At 41.2% G+C, this 15,650-nt stretch overlaps 1 protein-coding gene across 1 annotated transcript in view; it reads right to left on the bottom strand.

The window, feature by feature from the left end:
* Window positions 1–1,868: 1,868 nt before the first annotated feature.
* SLC36A3 (solute carrier family 36 member 3) overlaps window positions 1,869–15,650 on the bottom strand; it is a 37,034-nt gene continuing 23,252 nt past the window's right edge. Inside the window, exons 7-10 of the mRNA XM_021077075.2 lie at window positions 13,038–13,136; window positions 11,899–12,065; window positions 2,927–3,096; window positions 1,869–2,226 (exon numbers count right to left, since the gene is read on the bottom strand). Of these exons, the coding sequence (XP_020932734.2) occupies window positions 1,958–2,226; window positions 2,927–3,096; window positions 11,899–12,065; window positions 13,038–13,136 (705 nt within the window). The 3' untranslated portion in view covers window positions 1,869–1,957. The remainder of the gene's footprint in view (window positions 2,227–2,926; window positions 3,097–11,898; window positions 12,066–13,037; window positions 13,137–15,650) is intronic.

Genomic DNA, 15,650 nt, shown 5'->3' with positions numbered 1-15,650 from the left:
TCTGCATTGCTGTGTAGGTTGCAGCTGCTGTTCATATTCAGTTCCTGGCCTGGGAATTTCCATATGCCATGGGCGTGGCCACAAAATTAAAAATATTTTTTTCACTCATAATTCAACCCATTTAGAGAAAATTCTTTTAACAGTTGTGTATATCCTTCAAAACTGACTATGTGTATATGACTTCTTTTTAAAAAAAGAACAAAAATGGCATCATGCTTCATATTCTCTTTTTAACAGCTCTGAGTTAGAACTGATATATAATAAAACTGCACATATTTAAAGTGTACAATTTAACACCTAGGAAACCATTCTCACAACTGACATAATGAACATATTACCCATCAGTTCTGAAGCCTCCTCATGCCCCTTTGTAATACCTCCTTCTCACCTTCAAGCAACCACATTTTTTTTTGTCCCCTATAGATTAGGTTGCATTTTCTAAACTTTTATATGACTAGAATAATACAATTTGTACCTGGTAGTCTTTTTAAAATCTGGATTCTGTCACTCTATATATTTTAAGATTCGTCCATGTAAATTTTTTTTTTTTTTTTTTGCTTTTTTTAGGGCCATACCTGTGGCATATGCAAGATCCCAGGCTAGGGGTCAAAATGGAGCTGTAGCTACTGGTCTACACCACAGCCAAAGCAACGTGGGATCTGAGCTGTGTCTGTAACCTACACCACAGCTCATGGCAATGCCAGATCCTCAACTCACTGAACAAGGCCAGGGACCGAACCCACATCCTCATGGATGTGGATTCGTTACTGCTGAGCTGCAAGGGGAACTCCTCATCCATGTTACTGTGTGCATCAATGGTTTGTTCCTATTAATTGCTGAATGGTATTCCACCGCTTGGATATACCATAGTCTGTTTATCCACTCACCTGTTGATGGACATTTGGGATTTTCCCCACTTTTTGCTATTCCAAATTAAGTTATTATAAGCATGTGTATACATGTCTTTTTATAGGTATAAAATTCCTTTTCTTTCAGATAAATATCTTAAGGTAGAAGAGTTGGATCATATGGTAGGTGTGTGTGGAATTAAGGAACTATCAGACTGTTTATCAAAGTGGTTGCACCATTTTCATCCACAACAGCAGAATACGGGCATTCCAGTTCCTCCATATCCTTGCAAATACCAGTAGGGTCGCTCTTTAAAATTGTTGTCATTCTAAAAGGTATACAGTAGCATCTTATCATGGTTTTAATTTGAATTTCCCTAATTACTAATGATGTTGGACATCTCTTCCTATGCTTACTTACCATCCATATATTTTCTTTGGTGATGAGTACATTCATATCTTTTGCCCATTAAAAAAAATTAAGTTGTTTTCTAATTGTTGGGGTTTGAGAATGTCAAAGCTGGAAAAATCCTTAAGAGCCAGTTAGTCCAATCCTTCATTTCACAGAATGGGAGAGTGAGATGGAGATGGGGAGAAACTTGCTCAAGGTCCCACAGGAAATCAGTGGCAGAGGCAATGTTAGACGAAATTACTGCTAAGTTCCATTTTTGTTCTGTGACTTTCCCACTTAGGCCTGTAACTAAACAGAAATTCCTCTTCCCCCACTATGTACTTTTCTAAACCCAGTGCTTTCAGGGCAGTTACTGCAGAACAGAGAAGACAGCTACTTTTGTACTTATATTCATGCTTGATCTTTGTTTTCAGGGATATCATGGGCAAAAGGCATCCTTCTTCCTGTTAAATGAGGCTGATAAAATGAATGGCTGAATGTGGTTTTGGTGCAGAGGTACAAAAGGCCTCCAGAGAAATCCCCAAACCAGAAGAGAGATATCAGCCCTGACTTGTGTCATCGACATTTCTCTCAGAAAGATAAAGAAGCCACTAATTCACAGAGAGATGTTGAGGTTTGATGAATGTATATAACATCCACAATAGGAGTCAAACGGGGGATGGGAGTAAGGAAGAACTCTTATCATAAAAGTAGACAATTATGCATAGACACCTGTGGAGTTTGCTATGGAATGGCTGACGGGTTGGATCAACTCATAGAGGGCTTGGTATGTTCCAAATACACACCCCAAAAGGCCCAGCATGCTGATCATGATGTCCTTTGCAATGGTGACGCAGCTCATGTCTTCAGGGTAAAAGGTGATGAGCTCCAGGAGGGGCGGGATGATGAGGGCCAGGGCGCTGCTGCTCACGGAGCCCACCAGGGAGATGACCAGGTCCAGGCGGGGGATGAGGATGGCTGAGACACCTGCAAGGGGGGAAGAAACTTAGAACCGCTGAATGTTCCTGCAAGAAGGGAGCCCAGAAACAAGCCATTTCTCTGGAGCCTTATCATTCCATGCCTGACAGGCCACTTGGAGCAGTGGGAAAGGTGCCTGCTGTGACCTGGAGCAGCAGGTCAGGCACTGTGGCTCTGGACTCCCACCCCTCTTGTAACTGCCAATATACGTGCTCTCCTTTAACGTTTTATGTCTTTGGGGTTTTTCTCTACAGTTAAACACCAATTCATGATAGGGGACTTGTCCTTAATTTCTGATAGGAAGGAAGAGGGCACAGTGAAAACACAGACTTTTGTGCCACGCAACTTGCATTCAATTCCCAGCTCTGTTACTTACTTGCTATATGATTTGAACATGCTACTTGATTTCCTGGGTCACAATTTCTTCAACTGGTAATTTAACACAGCTAGGCTATTACGAATATTAGATACTGTCAGTACTGTGCCTGGCAAACAGGAAGCATGTAGGATTGAATAAATGATACTTCTTCTGCCCATATGCCAGCCAATGTGTACTTGCTATGTGTAGACAGTAGAGTATTTACTATGCCAACTGCGCTGTTAAGCCCATTTTTCAGTGGAAAGTTGAGGATCAGGGAAGGTGAACTAGCTTGCTTGGCTAGTGGCGAGGCCAACGACAGTGAAGTAGAGACACTTTCATCCTACTCACAGGTCAGACAGACCAAGGCTGTGCGGACGGACAGGTCTGCAAACAGCGCCCAGCTCTCTGACACCTGGGAGATGACGATGGGGATGATGATCTCGGCCGGGACGTGGAACTGGAGGGCGTAGGTGAAGAAGATGCCGATGGAGTAGAGCAGCTTAACCGACTGGTACAGCCTGCAGAGAGAGGGATAATACACACAACTTGATGTGGCTCCTGGGCAGGGCCGTGCAGGCCTCGCCCACTGCTCGGAAGCTGGTACTTGTCACTGAGTTATAGAACTGCCTAACTTCCACTGATTTAGCCTGATCCGCCATCTGAGCCACCTGGGAAGCTTATGAAAAGTGCACATTCCTGGAGATTCTGATTCAATAGGCCTGGGCCTCAGGAATCTCTGCCTTTTATTTTCCTTGATTGATTGATTGATTGCTATTTTAGGGCTGCACTCTCGGCATATGGAGGTTCCCAGGCTACGGGGTCAGATCAGCCTTCGCCACAGCAACAGCAGTGCAGGATTTGAGCCACATCTGTGACCTACACCACAGCTCATGGCAATACCACATCCTTAACCCACGGAGCAAGGCCAGGGGTCGAACCAGCAACCTCATGGTTCCTGGTCGGATTTGTTTCTGCTGCACCACAATGGGATCTCCTCCTTTACTTTTTTAAAGAGTAAAATTCATAGTACAAAAGTCATACCATGACTCCACCCAACTTTTGATGGCCAGTTCCTCCCTTCACAGACAGTTTTCTTGAATAGAAATAGAGTAGGTACAAACTTATACAGAACGTAGCTACATACACACAGTAGCAACCTCTAGACACTGCTGAGCTACGTTTTTGTTCACTAAGCATTCTCAGATTTTGTTCCGCATTAGTACATACAGATCTGGCTCTTCTATTTAATAGCAGTTTGGTATCCTAACTGCATGGATATACTGTAATTTTTCAACCAGTCCCCAGTGCATGGATATTTAGATTATTCCCAGTCTTTTACCAGTAAACAGTGCTGCAAAGGATATCCTTGTATCTACATATCCATGTGCACATACTATACAACCCCAGAAGTAAAAATGCTAGGTAAAAATACATGTGATTTAACCTTCTGAAAACTCTTGGAAAAGGGAACCCTTGTACACTTTTGGTGGGAATGTAAATTGGTATAGCCATTATATAAAACAGTATGGAGGAGGTTTCTCAAAAAACAAAAACAGAACCACCAATTTTACTGCTAGGTACATATCTGAAAAAAAAATGAGAACACTAATTCGAAAAGATACATGCACTCCAATGTTCACTGCAGTATTGTTTACAATTGCCAAGACATGGAAGCAATCTAAGGGTCCATCAATAGAAGAATGGATAAAGAAGATGTGATCTATATGTACGTATCAATATATATTCCATTATGTACATAATAGAATACTATTCAGCCATAAAAATTAAAAATCGCCATTTGTAACAATATTGATGGACTTGGAAGGTATTGGGCTAAATGAAATATATCAGATAGAGAAAGACAAATACTATATGATATCGCTTATATGTGGAATCTAAAAAATAAACTAGTGAATGTAATAAAAAAGGAAGTATATCCCCATATGAAAAGAACAAAATAGTGACCTAATCAAACTTAAAAGTTTCTGCACAGCAAAGGAAACCCTAAACAAAACAAAAAGACCACCCACAGAATGGGAGAAAATCTTTGCAAATGAATCGACTGACAAGGGATTCATCTCCAAAATTTATAAACACTTTCTGCAGCTCCATACCTAAAAAACAAACAAGCCTATCAAAAAATGGGCAGAAGATCTAAACAGACAGTTCTCCAAAGAAGACATAGAGATGGCTAAGAAACACATGAAAAGATGTTCAACATCATTCATTATTAGAGAGATGCAAATCAAGACCACTCTGAGGTACCACCTTACACCAGCCAGAATGCCCATCATCCAAAAGTCTATAAACAATAAGTGCTGGAGAGAGTGTAAAAGGAACCCTAGTACACTGTTGGTGGGATTGTAAATTGGTGCAACCACTGTGGAAAGCAGTATGGAGATTCCTCAGAAAACCGAAAATAGAACTACCATTTGATCCAGCAATCTCACTCCTGGGCATCTACCCAGAGAAAACCAGGACTCAAAAAGACACATGTACTCCAGTGTTCATTGCAGCTTTATTTGCAATAGCCAAGACATGGAAACAGCCTAAATGTCCATCGACAGAGGAGTGGATCAAGAAGGTGTGGTACATATACACAATGGAATATTACTCAGCCATTGAAAGAAATGAAGTACCAGCATTTTTTGCAACATGGATGGACCTAGAAATTATCATGCTAAGTGAAGTCAGCCATATAATGAGACACTAACATCAAATGCTTTCACTCACATGTGGAATCTGAAAAAAGGACAGACTGAACTTTGCAGAACAGATGCTGACTCACAGACTTTGAAAAACTCATGGTCTCCAGAGGAGACAGTTTTGGGGGTGGGAGGATGTGTGGGTTGTGGGATGGAAATCCTGTGAAATTGGATTGTGATAATTGTACAACTACAGGTGTGATAAATTCATAGAACAATAATAACAAAAAAAGAACAAAATAGTGGTTACCAGAGAGGAGAGGGAATGAGGGAGAGATAAGATAGAGGTAGGGGATTAAGACATGCAACCTACTATGTACAATATAAGGATATATTGTACAACACAATACAGGCAATATTTTATAATAATTATAAATGGAATACAACCTTTAAAAATTGTGAACCAAGCCAAAACCAAATATTGCATTTGCAAAAAATGAAAAAAAAATACACTCAAGCAGATAATAACAGGAGACCATCCAACCAAAAAAAAAAAAAAAAAAGAAAGGAAGAATGGAGAACCATAGAATCAACTGGAACACAAGGTTCAAATGGCAATAAATAATCATCTATCAATTATCACCTTAAATGTCAGCAGACTGAATGCCCCAATCAAAAGACACAGAGTGGCTGAGTGGATAAAAAGGCAAAAACCTTCAATATGTTGCCTACAAGAAACTCACCTTAGGACAAAAGATACATATAGATTGAACATGAAAGGGTGGGGGAAAATATTTCACGCCAATAGACATGACAGAAAAGCAGGAGTCGCAACGCTCATATCAGACAAAATAGACTTTAAAATAAAAGACACAAAGAAAGACAAAGAAGGACACTATTTAATGATTAAGGGATCCATCCAAGGAGAGGATGTTACTATCATCAACATATATGCCCCAAACATAGGAGCACCCAGATACATACAACAAATATTAACAGACATAAAGGGAGATATTGATGAGAATACAATCACAGTAGGAGACTTTAATACGCCCCTCACATCAATGGACAGATCCTCTAGACAGAAAACCAATAAAGCAACAGAGATCCTAAAGGAAACAATAGAAAAGTTAGACTTCATTGATATCTTCAGGACACTACATCCAAAAAAAGCAGAATACACATTCTTCTCAAATGCTCATGGAACATTCTCAAGAATCGACCACATATTGGGACATAAAGCGAATCTCAATAAATTTAGGAGCATAGAAATTATCTCAAGTACCTTCTCTGACCACAATGCCATGAAATTAGAAATCAACCATGGGAAAAGGAAAGAGAAAAAACCTACTCCATGGAGACTAAACAACATGCTACTAAAAAACCAATGGGTCAATGAGGAAATCAAGAAGGAAATTAAAAACGACCTTGAAACAAATGATAATGAAGACACAACCTCTCAAAATCTATGGGATGCTGCGAAAGCAGTGCTCAGAGGGAAATTTATAGCAATACAGGCCTTTCTCAAAAAAGAAGAAAGATCCCAAATTGACAACTTAACCCTCCACCTAAACGAATTAGAAAAAGAAGAACAAAAAAGACCTAAAGTCAGCAGAAGGAAGGAAATTATAAAGATCAAAGAAGAAATCAATAAAATAGAGATTCAAAAAACAATAGAGAAAATTAATAAAACCAAGAGCTGGTTCTTTGAAAAGGTGAACAAAATTGACAAACCCCTGGCCAGACTCACTAAAAAGAGGAGAGAAAGAACCCAAATCACCAAAATTATAAATGAAAAAGGAGAAATCACAACGGATACAGCAGAAATACAAAAAACCATAAGAGAATACTATGGACAACTATTTGGCAACAAGTTTGACAATCTGGAACAAATGGACAATTTTCTAGAATCTTACAGCCTGCCAAAACTGAATCAAGCAGAAACAGACCAACTGAACAGACCGATCACTAGAAATGAAATTGAAAATGTCATAAAAACACTCCCTACAAATAAAAGTCCAGGACCAGATGGCTTCACAGGCAAATTCTATCAAACATATAAAGAGGAATTGGTGCCCATCCTCCTTAAACTCTTTCAAAAGGCTGAAGAAGAAGGAATACTCCCAAAGACATTCTATGAGGCCACCATCACCCTCATTCCAAAACCAGACAGAGATACCACCAACAAAGAAAACTATCGCCCAATATCATTGATGAATATAGATGCAAAAATTCTCAACAAAATCTTAGCCAACCGAATCCAACAACATACCAAAAAAATTATACACCATGACCAGGTTGGGTTCATCCCAGGTTCACAAGGATGGTTCAACATACGCAAATCAATCAGCATCATACACCACATTAACAAAAGAAAAGTCAAAAATCATATGATCATCTCAATAGATGCAGAAAAAGCATTTGACAAAGTTCAACATCCATTCATGATCAAGACCCTCGCCAAAGTGGGTATAGAGGGAACATTCCTGAACATAATCAAAGCCATTTATGATAAACCCACAGCAAATATAATCCTCAATGGGGAAAAACTGAAAGCCTTCTCACTCAAATCTGGAAAAAGACAGGGATGCCCACTCTCACCACTGCTCTTCAACATAGTTTTGGAGGTCTTAGCCACAGCAATTGGACAAACAAAAGAAATAAAAGGCATTCATATAGGAAGAGAAGAGATCAAACTGTCACTGTATGCAGATGACATGATTCTATACATAGAAAACCCTAAGGACTCAACCCCAAAACTCCTTGAACTGATTAATAAATTCAGCAAAGTGGCAGGATATAAGATTAACATTCAGAAGTCAGTGGCATTTCTGTATACCAGCAATGAAACATTAGAAAAGGAATACAAAAATACGATACCTTTTAAAATTGCACCTCACAAAATCAAATACCTCGGAATACACCTGACCAAAGAGGTAAAGGACCTATATGCCAAGAAGTATAAAACTTTCATCAAAGAAATCAAAGAAGATGTAAAGAAATGGAAAGATATTCCATGTTCCTGGATTGGGAAAATCAATATTGTAAAAATGGCCATACTACCCAAAGCAATCTACAGAGTCAATGCAATCCCTATCAAATTACCCATGACATTTTTCACAGAACTAGAACAAACAATCCAAACACTTATATGGAACAACAAAAGACCCAGAATTGCCAAAGCAATCCTGAGAAACAAAAACCAAGCAGGAGGCATAACCCTCCCAGACTTCAAGAAATACTACAAAGCCACAGTCATCAAAACAGTGTGGTACTGGTATCAAAACAGACAGACAGACCAATGGAACAGAATAGAGAACCCGGAAATACATCCTGACACCTATGGTCAATTAATCTTTGACAAGGGAGGCAAGAGCATAAAATGGGAAAAGGAAAGTCTATTCAGCAAGCATTGTTGGGAAACCTGGACAGCTGCATGCAAAGCAATGAAACTAGAACACACCCTCACACCATGCACAAAAATAAACTCCAAATGGCTGAAAGACTTCAATATACGACAGGACACCATCAAACTCCTAGAAGAAAACATAGGCAAAACACTCTCTGACATCAACATCATGAATATTTTCTCAGGTCAGTCTCCCAAAGCAAGAGAAATTAGAGCAAAAATAAACCCATGGGACCTCATCAAACTGAAAAGCTTTTGCACAGCAAAGGAAACCCAAAAGAAAACAAAAAGACAACTTACAGAATGGGAGAAAATAGTTTCAAATGATGCAACTGACAAGGGCTTAATCTCTAGAATATATAAGCAACTTATACAATTCAACAGCAAGAAATCCAATCAATCAATGGAAAAATGGGCAAAAGACCTGAATAGACATTTCTCCAAAGAAGATATACAGATGGCCAACAAACACATGAAAAAATGCTCAACATCGCTGATTATAAGAGAAATGCAAATCAAGACTACCATGAGATATCACCTCACACCAGTCAGAATGGCCATCATTAATAAATCCACAAATAACAAGTGCTGGAGGGGCTTGGAGAAAAGGGAACCCTCCTGCACTGCTGGTGGGAATGTAAACTGGTACAGTCACTATGGAGAACAGTTTGGAGATACCTTAGAAATCTATACATAGAACTTCCATATGACCCCCCAATCCCACTCTTGGGCATCTATCCGGACAAAGCTCTACTTAAAAGAGACACTTGCACCCGCATGTTCATTGCAGCACTATTCACAATAGCCAGGACATGGAAACAATCCAAATGTCCATCGACAGATGATTGGATTCGGAAGAGGTGGTATATATACACAATGGAATACTACTCAGCCATAAAAAAGGATGACATAATGCCATTTGCAGCAACATGGATGGAACTAGAGAATCTCATGCTGAGTGAAATGAGCCAGAAAGACAAAGACAAATACCATATGATATCACTTATAACTGGAATCTAATATTCAGCACAAATGAACATCTCCTCAGAAAAGAGAATCATGGACTTGGAGAAGAGACTTGTGGTTGCCTGATGGGAGGGGGAGGGAGTGGGAGGGATCAGGAGCTTGGGCTTATCAGACACAACCTAGAATAGATGTACAAGGAGATCCCGCTGAATAGCATTGAGAACTATGTCTAGATACTCATGTTGCAGCAGAAGAAAGGGTGGGGGAAAAACTGTAATTGCAATGTATACATGTAAGGATAACCTGACCCCCTTGCTGTACAGTGGGAAAATAAAATGAAAAATTGTGAACCACTATGTTTTATACCTGAAACATATAACATTGTACATCAGTAGTACTTCAATAAAAAGAAGTTAAAATTTTGATAACTCTTGGCATATCACCTAGCCTACCGGAATGCTTGCCTCCCTATATTCTTGCAAGATCCCAGTGCGTGAACACATGCTGGTCTGTGCCATTGTGTTTTATTAAAACTGGCATTTCTATTATTATTAAGGAGACAAAGCATCTTTTCAAATATTCTCCTGTGAACTTTTTCTCATGCCCATTTCTTCTCGGGTTGTTGGTGTTTTTCTCATTGGGCAGGGATATTTGTTTATTCCTTCTTTAAGGCTCTTTTGGAGAATCTGATCACTAGCCAGGTTCAGAGAGGGTCTGAAGTCCTTTCAGCATCTGATGTGTGCTTTTTTTCCAGCTGATGCTCCAGAAGTGCCCTACCCAAGGAGGCTACTGGCAGCCTGAATTGCCCAGAATAAGACCAGCATATTAGGCTGATACCCAACTGCTGTAAAATAAGCCACAACTGCATAGAAATTCCATGTTCATTATCTCATCTAGTTATTACCACAAAGCAGGGAGTGGATGGGACTGGTGATATTTTTGTCATTTTACAGATGTGGTCTTGTAGGAAACGAATGTCCATCATCCTATCCACTTCAAAAAGACCAAGGTTGTAGGGGAAGACATTACAATGATAACAGTTAACGCTCGATGAACACGTATTTCGTGCCAGACCCTTTTCTAAGCATTTTATGTATTAGCCAATTCATCCTCACAATCACTTCCTGAGAGGATGTAGCAGTCATTTGTGCTGCTCACCAAATACTTTCTTGTCTTCTGGACATGTGGCACAATTTCACTGCCCTGTCCCTTGGAGTGAAGCATGGCCATGCAACTTACTTTGACTAATGAAGTGTGAGCGGAAGACACATACGTCACTTCCTAGCGAAGTGTTAGCAGCTTCGTGGTAAAGGGCATGATTCGATGTGCTCTTGGCCATGGCAACCACCAGCATTTCAGGGAGCAGCTGTTCCATCAGCCTTGGAGAGGGATGGTGCTGAGCTGAGCCCCAGCCATCCCATAGTGGACACGTAGCATGAGTAAAGAATTAAGCATGTGTGTGCGCTCAGCCATTGAGATTTTGGAGGTGTTTGTTTCGAGAGCATAACCTGTCCTGACTGATACAAATAGGCAAGAGTATTATCCTTATTTTATAGAGGATGGAAATGGGGTCTCCAAAATTAGGTAGCTTGTCCAAGGTCACATAAGAACCAGGATCAAATCCCATTGCTCAGGTGTAGAACCTGTGCCCTTAAACACTTGGTTTTGCTGACTGAGTCATTCTGCACCCAGTACTGCCAGAATCATGATGGTAACTAATACTGGATGAATGTTGTGTGCCAGTACTCAAAATGTTTCCTGGATGAATGAAGAAATGAGTAAATGAATCAATGATTGAACGCAAGAACTCCAGTCCAAGTTCCAACTGGGACATAACAGTGGCAGCCTAGGTTCATTTCTGGAAGTAGGGATCCGAGCAGTGGTCCATTCGCAGGACCCTCAACTACTACTTTGGACTGATACTTTTTATTGTTGCTTTTCTGTTTCCCAAACACCCCTGGATCATTCCTGTTTGAGAGCCTTTGAACCACAGAGTCAGAAAGATACAGTTTCGAGTTTCAACTTCTCACTAACAAGGCGAGCTAGGAAAGTTACTTACCCCCTCCCCACATAACAACCTCCTCATCTATTCAGTGGAGTAGATAATAATAATGCTAACCCACAGGGTTGTTGTGAGAATTATATGAGATAATACACAGTGGCTGGAAGAGCAAACATACCTGTTATTATAATACCACTATTAGGAGTTAATATTCATTGGTAATAACTCAAGGATGCCGCATTCTCAGATCCTGTGACTCCCCTCCCCATCCTTCTCCCCGTGATGGGCAGAGACGTACCAGCAATTGGGCAAATTGAGGGTGATGCTGGCCTGGGTGTTCGATCCAAACTTCATGTAGCCCAGTGTCCCCAGGCAGATGTAGAGGACGATGACAAGAGACATCCCCAAGTACAGAACAAAAGAAAACTGCTGTGGATGCTTCATCTGGTTTTTGAGAGACAGAACCTGAGGTGAAAGGAGGTTGAGAAAGAAAAGGTAAAAAGAGAGGTAACAGGTTCCCCCACAAGCACAGACATCCTTCTCCAGGTGGCCTAAGGTCAGGAAGGGGCCACATCCCCTTTCATTTCCTCCCATATCTTCTTTTCTTTTCTTTTCTTTTCTTTTCTTTTCTTTCTTTCTTTCCCTCTTTCTCTCTCTCTCTCCCTCTTCCTTCCTTCCTTCCTTCCTTCCTTCCTTCCTTCCTTCCTTCCTTCATTTTCTTTCTTTCCCTCTTTCTCTCTCTCTCTTTCATCTTTTTGCCTTTTCTTGAGCCACTCCCGAAGCATATGGAGGTTGCCAGGCTAGGGGTCCAGTCGGAGCTGTAACCACCAGCCTACACCAGAGCCACAGCAACTCGGGATCCGAGCCGTGTCTGTGACCCACACCGCAGCTCATGGCGACGCCGGATCCTTAACCCACTGAGCAAGGCCAGGGATTGAACCCGCAACCTCAAGGTTCCTAGTCAGATTTGTTAACCACTGTGCCACGACGGGAATTCCATTCTTTTTTTTCTTATTTTAGTCACACTGCAGCATGTGGAAATCCCTGGGCCAGGGATCAAACCCAAGCCACAGAAGTGACAACACTGGATCCTTAACCACTAGGCCACCAGGGAACTCCCCTCTCCATTTTCTACAGTCAAAAGGGCCCCATTCCTGGACTTCCCCTGTGGCTCACAACATAGCTACACAACATTGCTTCTACCAAAGCTGCCCCCTGCCACCCCGACTCCATCTGGGCTGATGGTAAATTCTCAGTCTTCAAGGCATGATGTGGTGTATGGAGCAGGTGGTGCTCTGTGACTGAGTACTGACTTTTCCTTCCACCCGGAGAAGATTGTATTCTGCACTTTTCATAGTGCTATTATTTAGACACATGGAACAATGACTGGCTTCCCTAGAGAGCACTGGGGACCATTCCCCCAAACCCTGTACTTACTATACCGACACCTTCAAATGTGAAGATGGCTGTGCCGAAGAAGAGCAAGAAGGTCTTCCAGCTTGCCATCAAGGGGAGGTTCCTGGGATCTGGAATCCCCTGAAAGAACATAGAAGGACATTGGTTTTGCCTGAGCATAGAAGTCACCGCAAATCTGGTAGAGCGCTGGGCTCACCGACATCAAAAGAGACAGCGTTAGAAGCATCCATGAGATACCTACAGCTATGTCAGCTTTCTCATCTTTCAAAAAAGTTGCTTATTTTTATTGTGTTAAAATACACTTAGCACAAAGTTTACCATTTTAAACATTTTAAGTGTACAATTCAGTGGCATTAAAGACATCCATACTGTCATACAACCATCACAGCACTCTCTTTTTTTTTTTCTTTTGTCTTTTCAGGGCCACACCTGCGGCATATGCAGGTTCCCAGGCTAGGGGTCCAACAGAACTGTAGCAGCTTGCCTACACCACAGCCACAGCAATGTGGGATCTGAGCTGCATCTGTGATCTACACAACAACTCACGGCAATGCCAGATCCTTAACCCACTGAGCAAGGCTAGGGATAGGACCCGCATCCTCATGGATGCTAGTTGGATTCGTTAACCCCTGAGCCACGGCAGGAACTCCGTATCACCGCATTCTATCGCCAGAACTTTATCGTCATCTCCACTGAAACTCTGCACCCATTAAACAACAACTCGGAGTTCCTGTCGTGGCTCAGGGGTTAAGGAATCTGATTAGGAACCATGAAGTTGCGAGTTTGATCCCTGGCCTTGATCAGTGGGTTAGGATTTGGTGTTGCTGTGGCTGTAGCGTAGGCTGGCAGCTACAGCTCCAATTAGACTCCTAGCCTGGGAACCTCCATATGCTGCGGGTATGAACCTAAGAAAGACAAAAAGACAAAAAAAAAAAACAAAAACAAAAACAAAAAAATCAATAACTCCCTATTTCCCAGCCCCTCATGACCCCCTATTTGGCTTTCTGTCTATATGAATGTCATGATTCTAGTACCTCATACGAGTGAAATTGTCCTTTTCTGATTGGCTTATTTCACTAATAATGTCTTCAAGTTTTATCCATGTTATAGCAGGTGTCAGAATTTCATTTCTTACTAAGAAATACATTGTATGTATTTACCACATCCTTACAGATGAAAAAAGTGGGACCCAGTGAGGAGAAGGGAATTGCCCAAGGCTACTCTGTGAGTGGCACAGTCCAGGTAAGAATTCAGGTCTTCTGTTTTCCAGTTTCTCTAACATACATTTCCCATCACTTCTCTCTGAGCCATGAAGTCTCCTGGCTGATACAGTAGCTTTCATAGATCAAGAAAGAATGATCATTTAAGAGACTCCTGTGGGCAGAATAATATCCATATCCTAATCCCTGGCATCTCACATATGTTACATTACAGGGCAAGGGAAAATTAAGTTTTCCGACTGAATTAAGGATGCTAATCAGCTAATTTTAAATTAAGGAGATTATCTTGGATTATCTGGGCAGCTCCAATATAATCACAAGGATCTTTAAAAGTGGGAGAGGGAATCAGAAGAGAGAACCAGAGAGAACCAGAGAGATGGCTGCGTGAGAAAGCCTCAGCCTGACGTTGCTGGCTTTGAAGGGGGAAGTGTGCCATGAGCTAAGGTATGGAGGCAGCTTCTAGAAGCTGGAAAAGGCAGAGAAATTGATTCTTCCTACAAGCCTTTGGAAAGAAGTGCAGCCCTGCTGATTTTAGCCTGGTGAGATCTCCAGAACTCTAAGATAATTTTGTGTTAAGGCACCAGATGTGTGGTAATTTGTCACAGCATCAGCAGGAAACTAATACCAGTGCAGACTTTCAAAAAATGAAACTATAATGGTGGAATTTCAGGGCCTGTATGTAATGATAGCGCAGCATGGGCTTGGGAGGCAAAATGTCTGTAATTAGTGGAAAAATTTCTGTTTATCCGTCTCCTTGTTTGTGAACTGAGGATAAAGGGGTACTACTTCCAAAATAGCATCATTGTGGGAGTTCCCATCATGGCACAGTGGAAACGAATCCGACTAGAAACTATGAGGTTGTGGGTTCAATCCCTGGCCTCGCTCAGTGGGTTAAGGATTTGGCATTGCCATAAGCTATGGTGTAGGTCACAGACGTGGCTCAGATCCTGTGTTGCTGTGGCTGTGGTGTAGGCCAGCAGCTATAGCTCCAATTTGACCCTTAGCCTGGGAACCTCCACATGCTGTAGGTGCAGCCCTAAAAAGCAAAAAAAAAAAAAAAAAAAAAAAAAAAAAAAAAGAAGAAGAAAAAACCTCATTGTGAAGATTAAATGAGTTAATTTACTTAAAGAACTTGGCACAAAGTAAATCAAATCCCTTTATCATCCACGTATCCTTTGTTAACCTATTATTGTTCCAATCGGGGTTGCTTATTTGATTGAAGTTTATCTCCCCAAGTGACTGTAAGCTCCATGAGAGCAAACACCCCATCAGTTTTACTTATCACTGAATCTCCTGCCCTTGGCACAATGCCTGGATCACAGAAGCTATCAATAACTGTTCTTGAATGACCCACTGCTGTCCAGCATCGTCATAATGATGATAAGCATGACAACTAGCTTTTACAGGTTGTGGA

The sequence above is a fragment of the Sus scrofa genome, chromosome 16 (assembly GCF_054392235.1).
Source record: "Sus scrofa isolate SSC_HxYL_T2T_F1_AM1 chromosome 16, Sscrofa_HxYL_maternal_Yorkshire_Landrace_v2.0, whole genome shotgun sequence".
Taxonomy (NCBI): Eukaryota; Metazoa; Chordata; class Mammalia; order Artiodactyla; family Suidae; genus Sus; species Sus scrofa.
The sequence above is the reverse complement of the archived record's forward strand: the minus strand, read 5'-3'. Positions and strand labels throughout refer to the sequence as shown.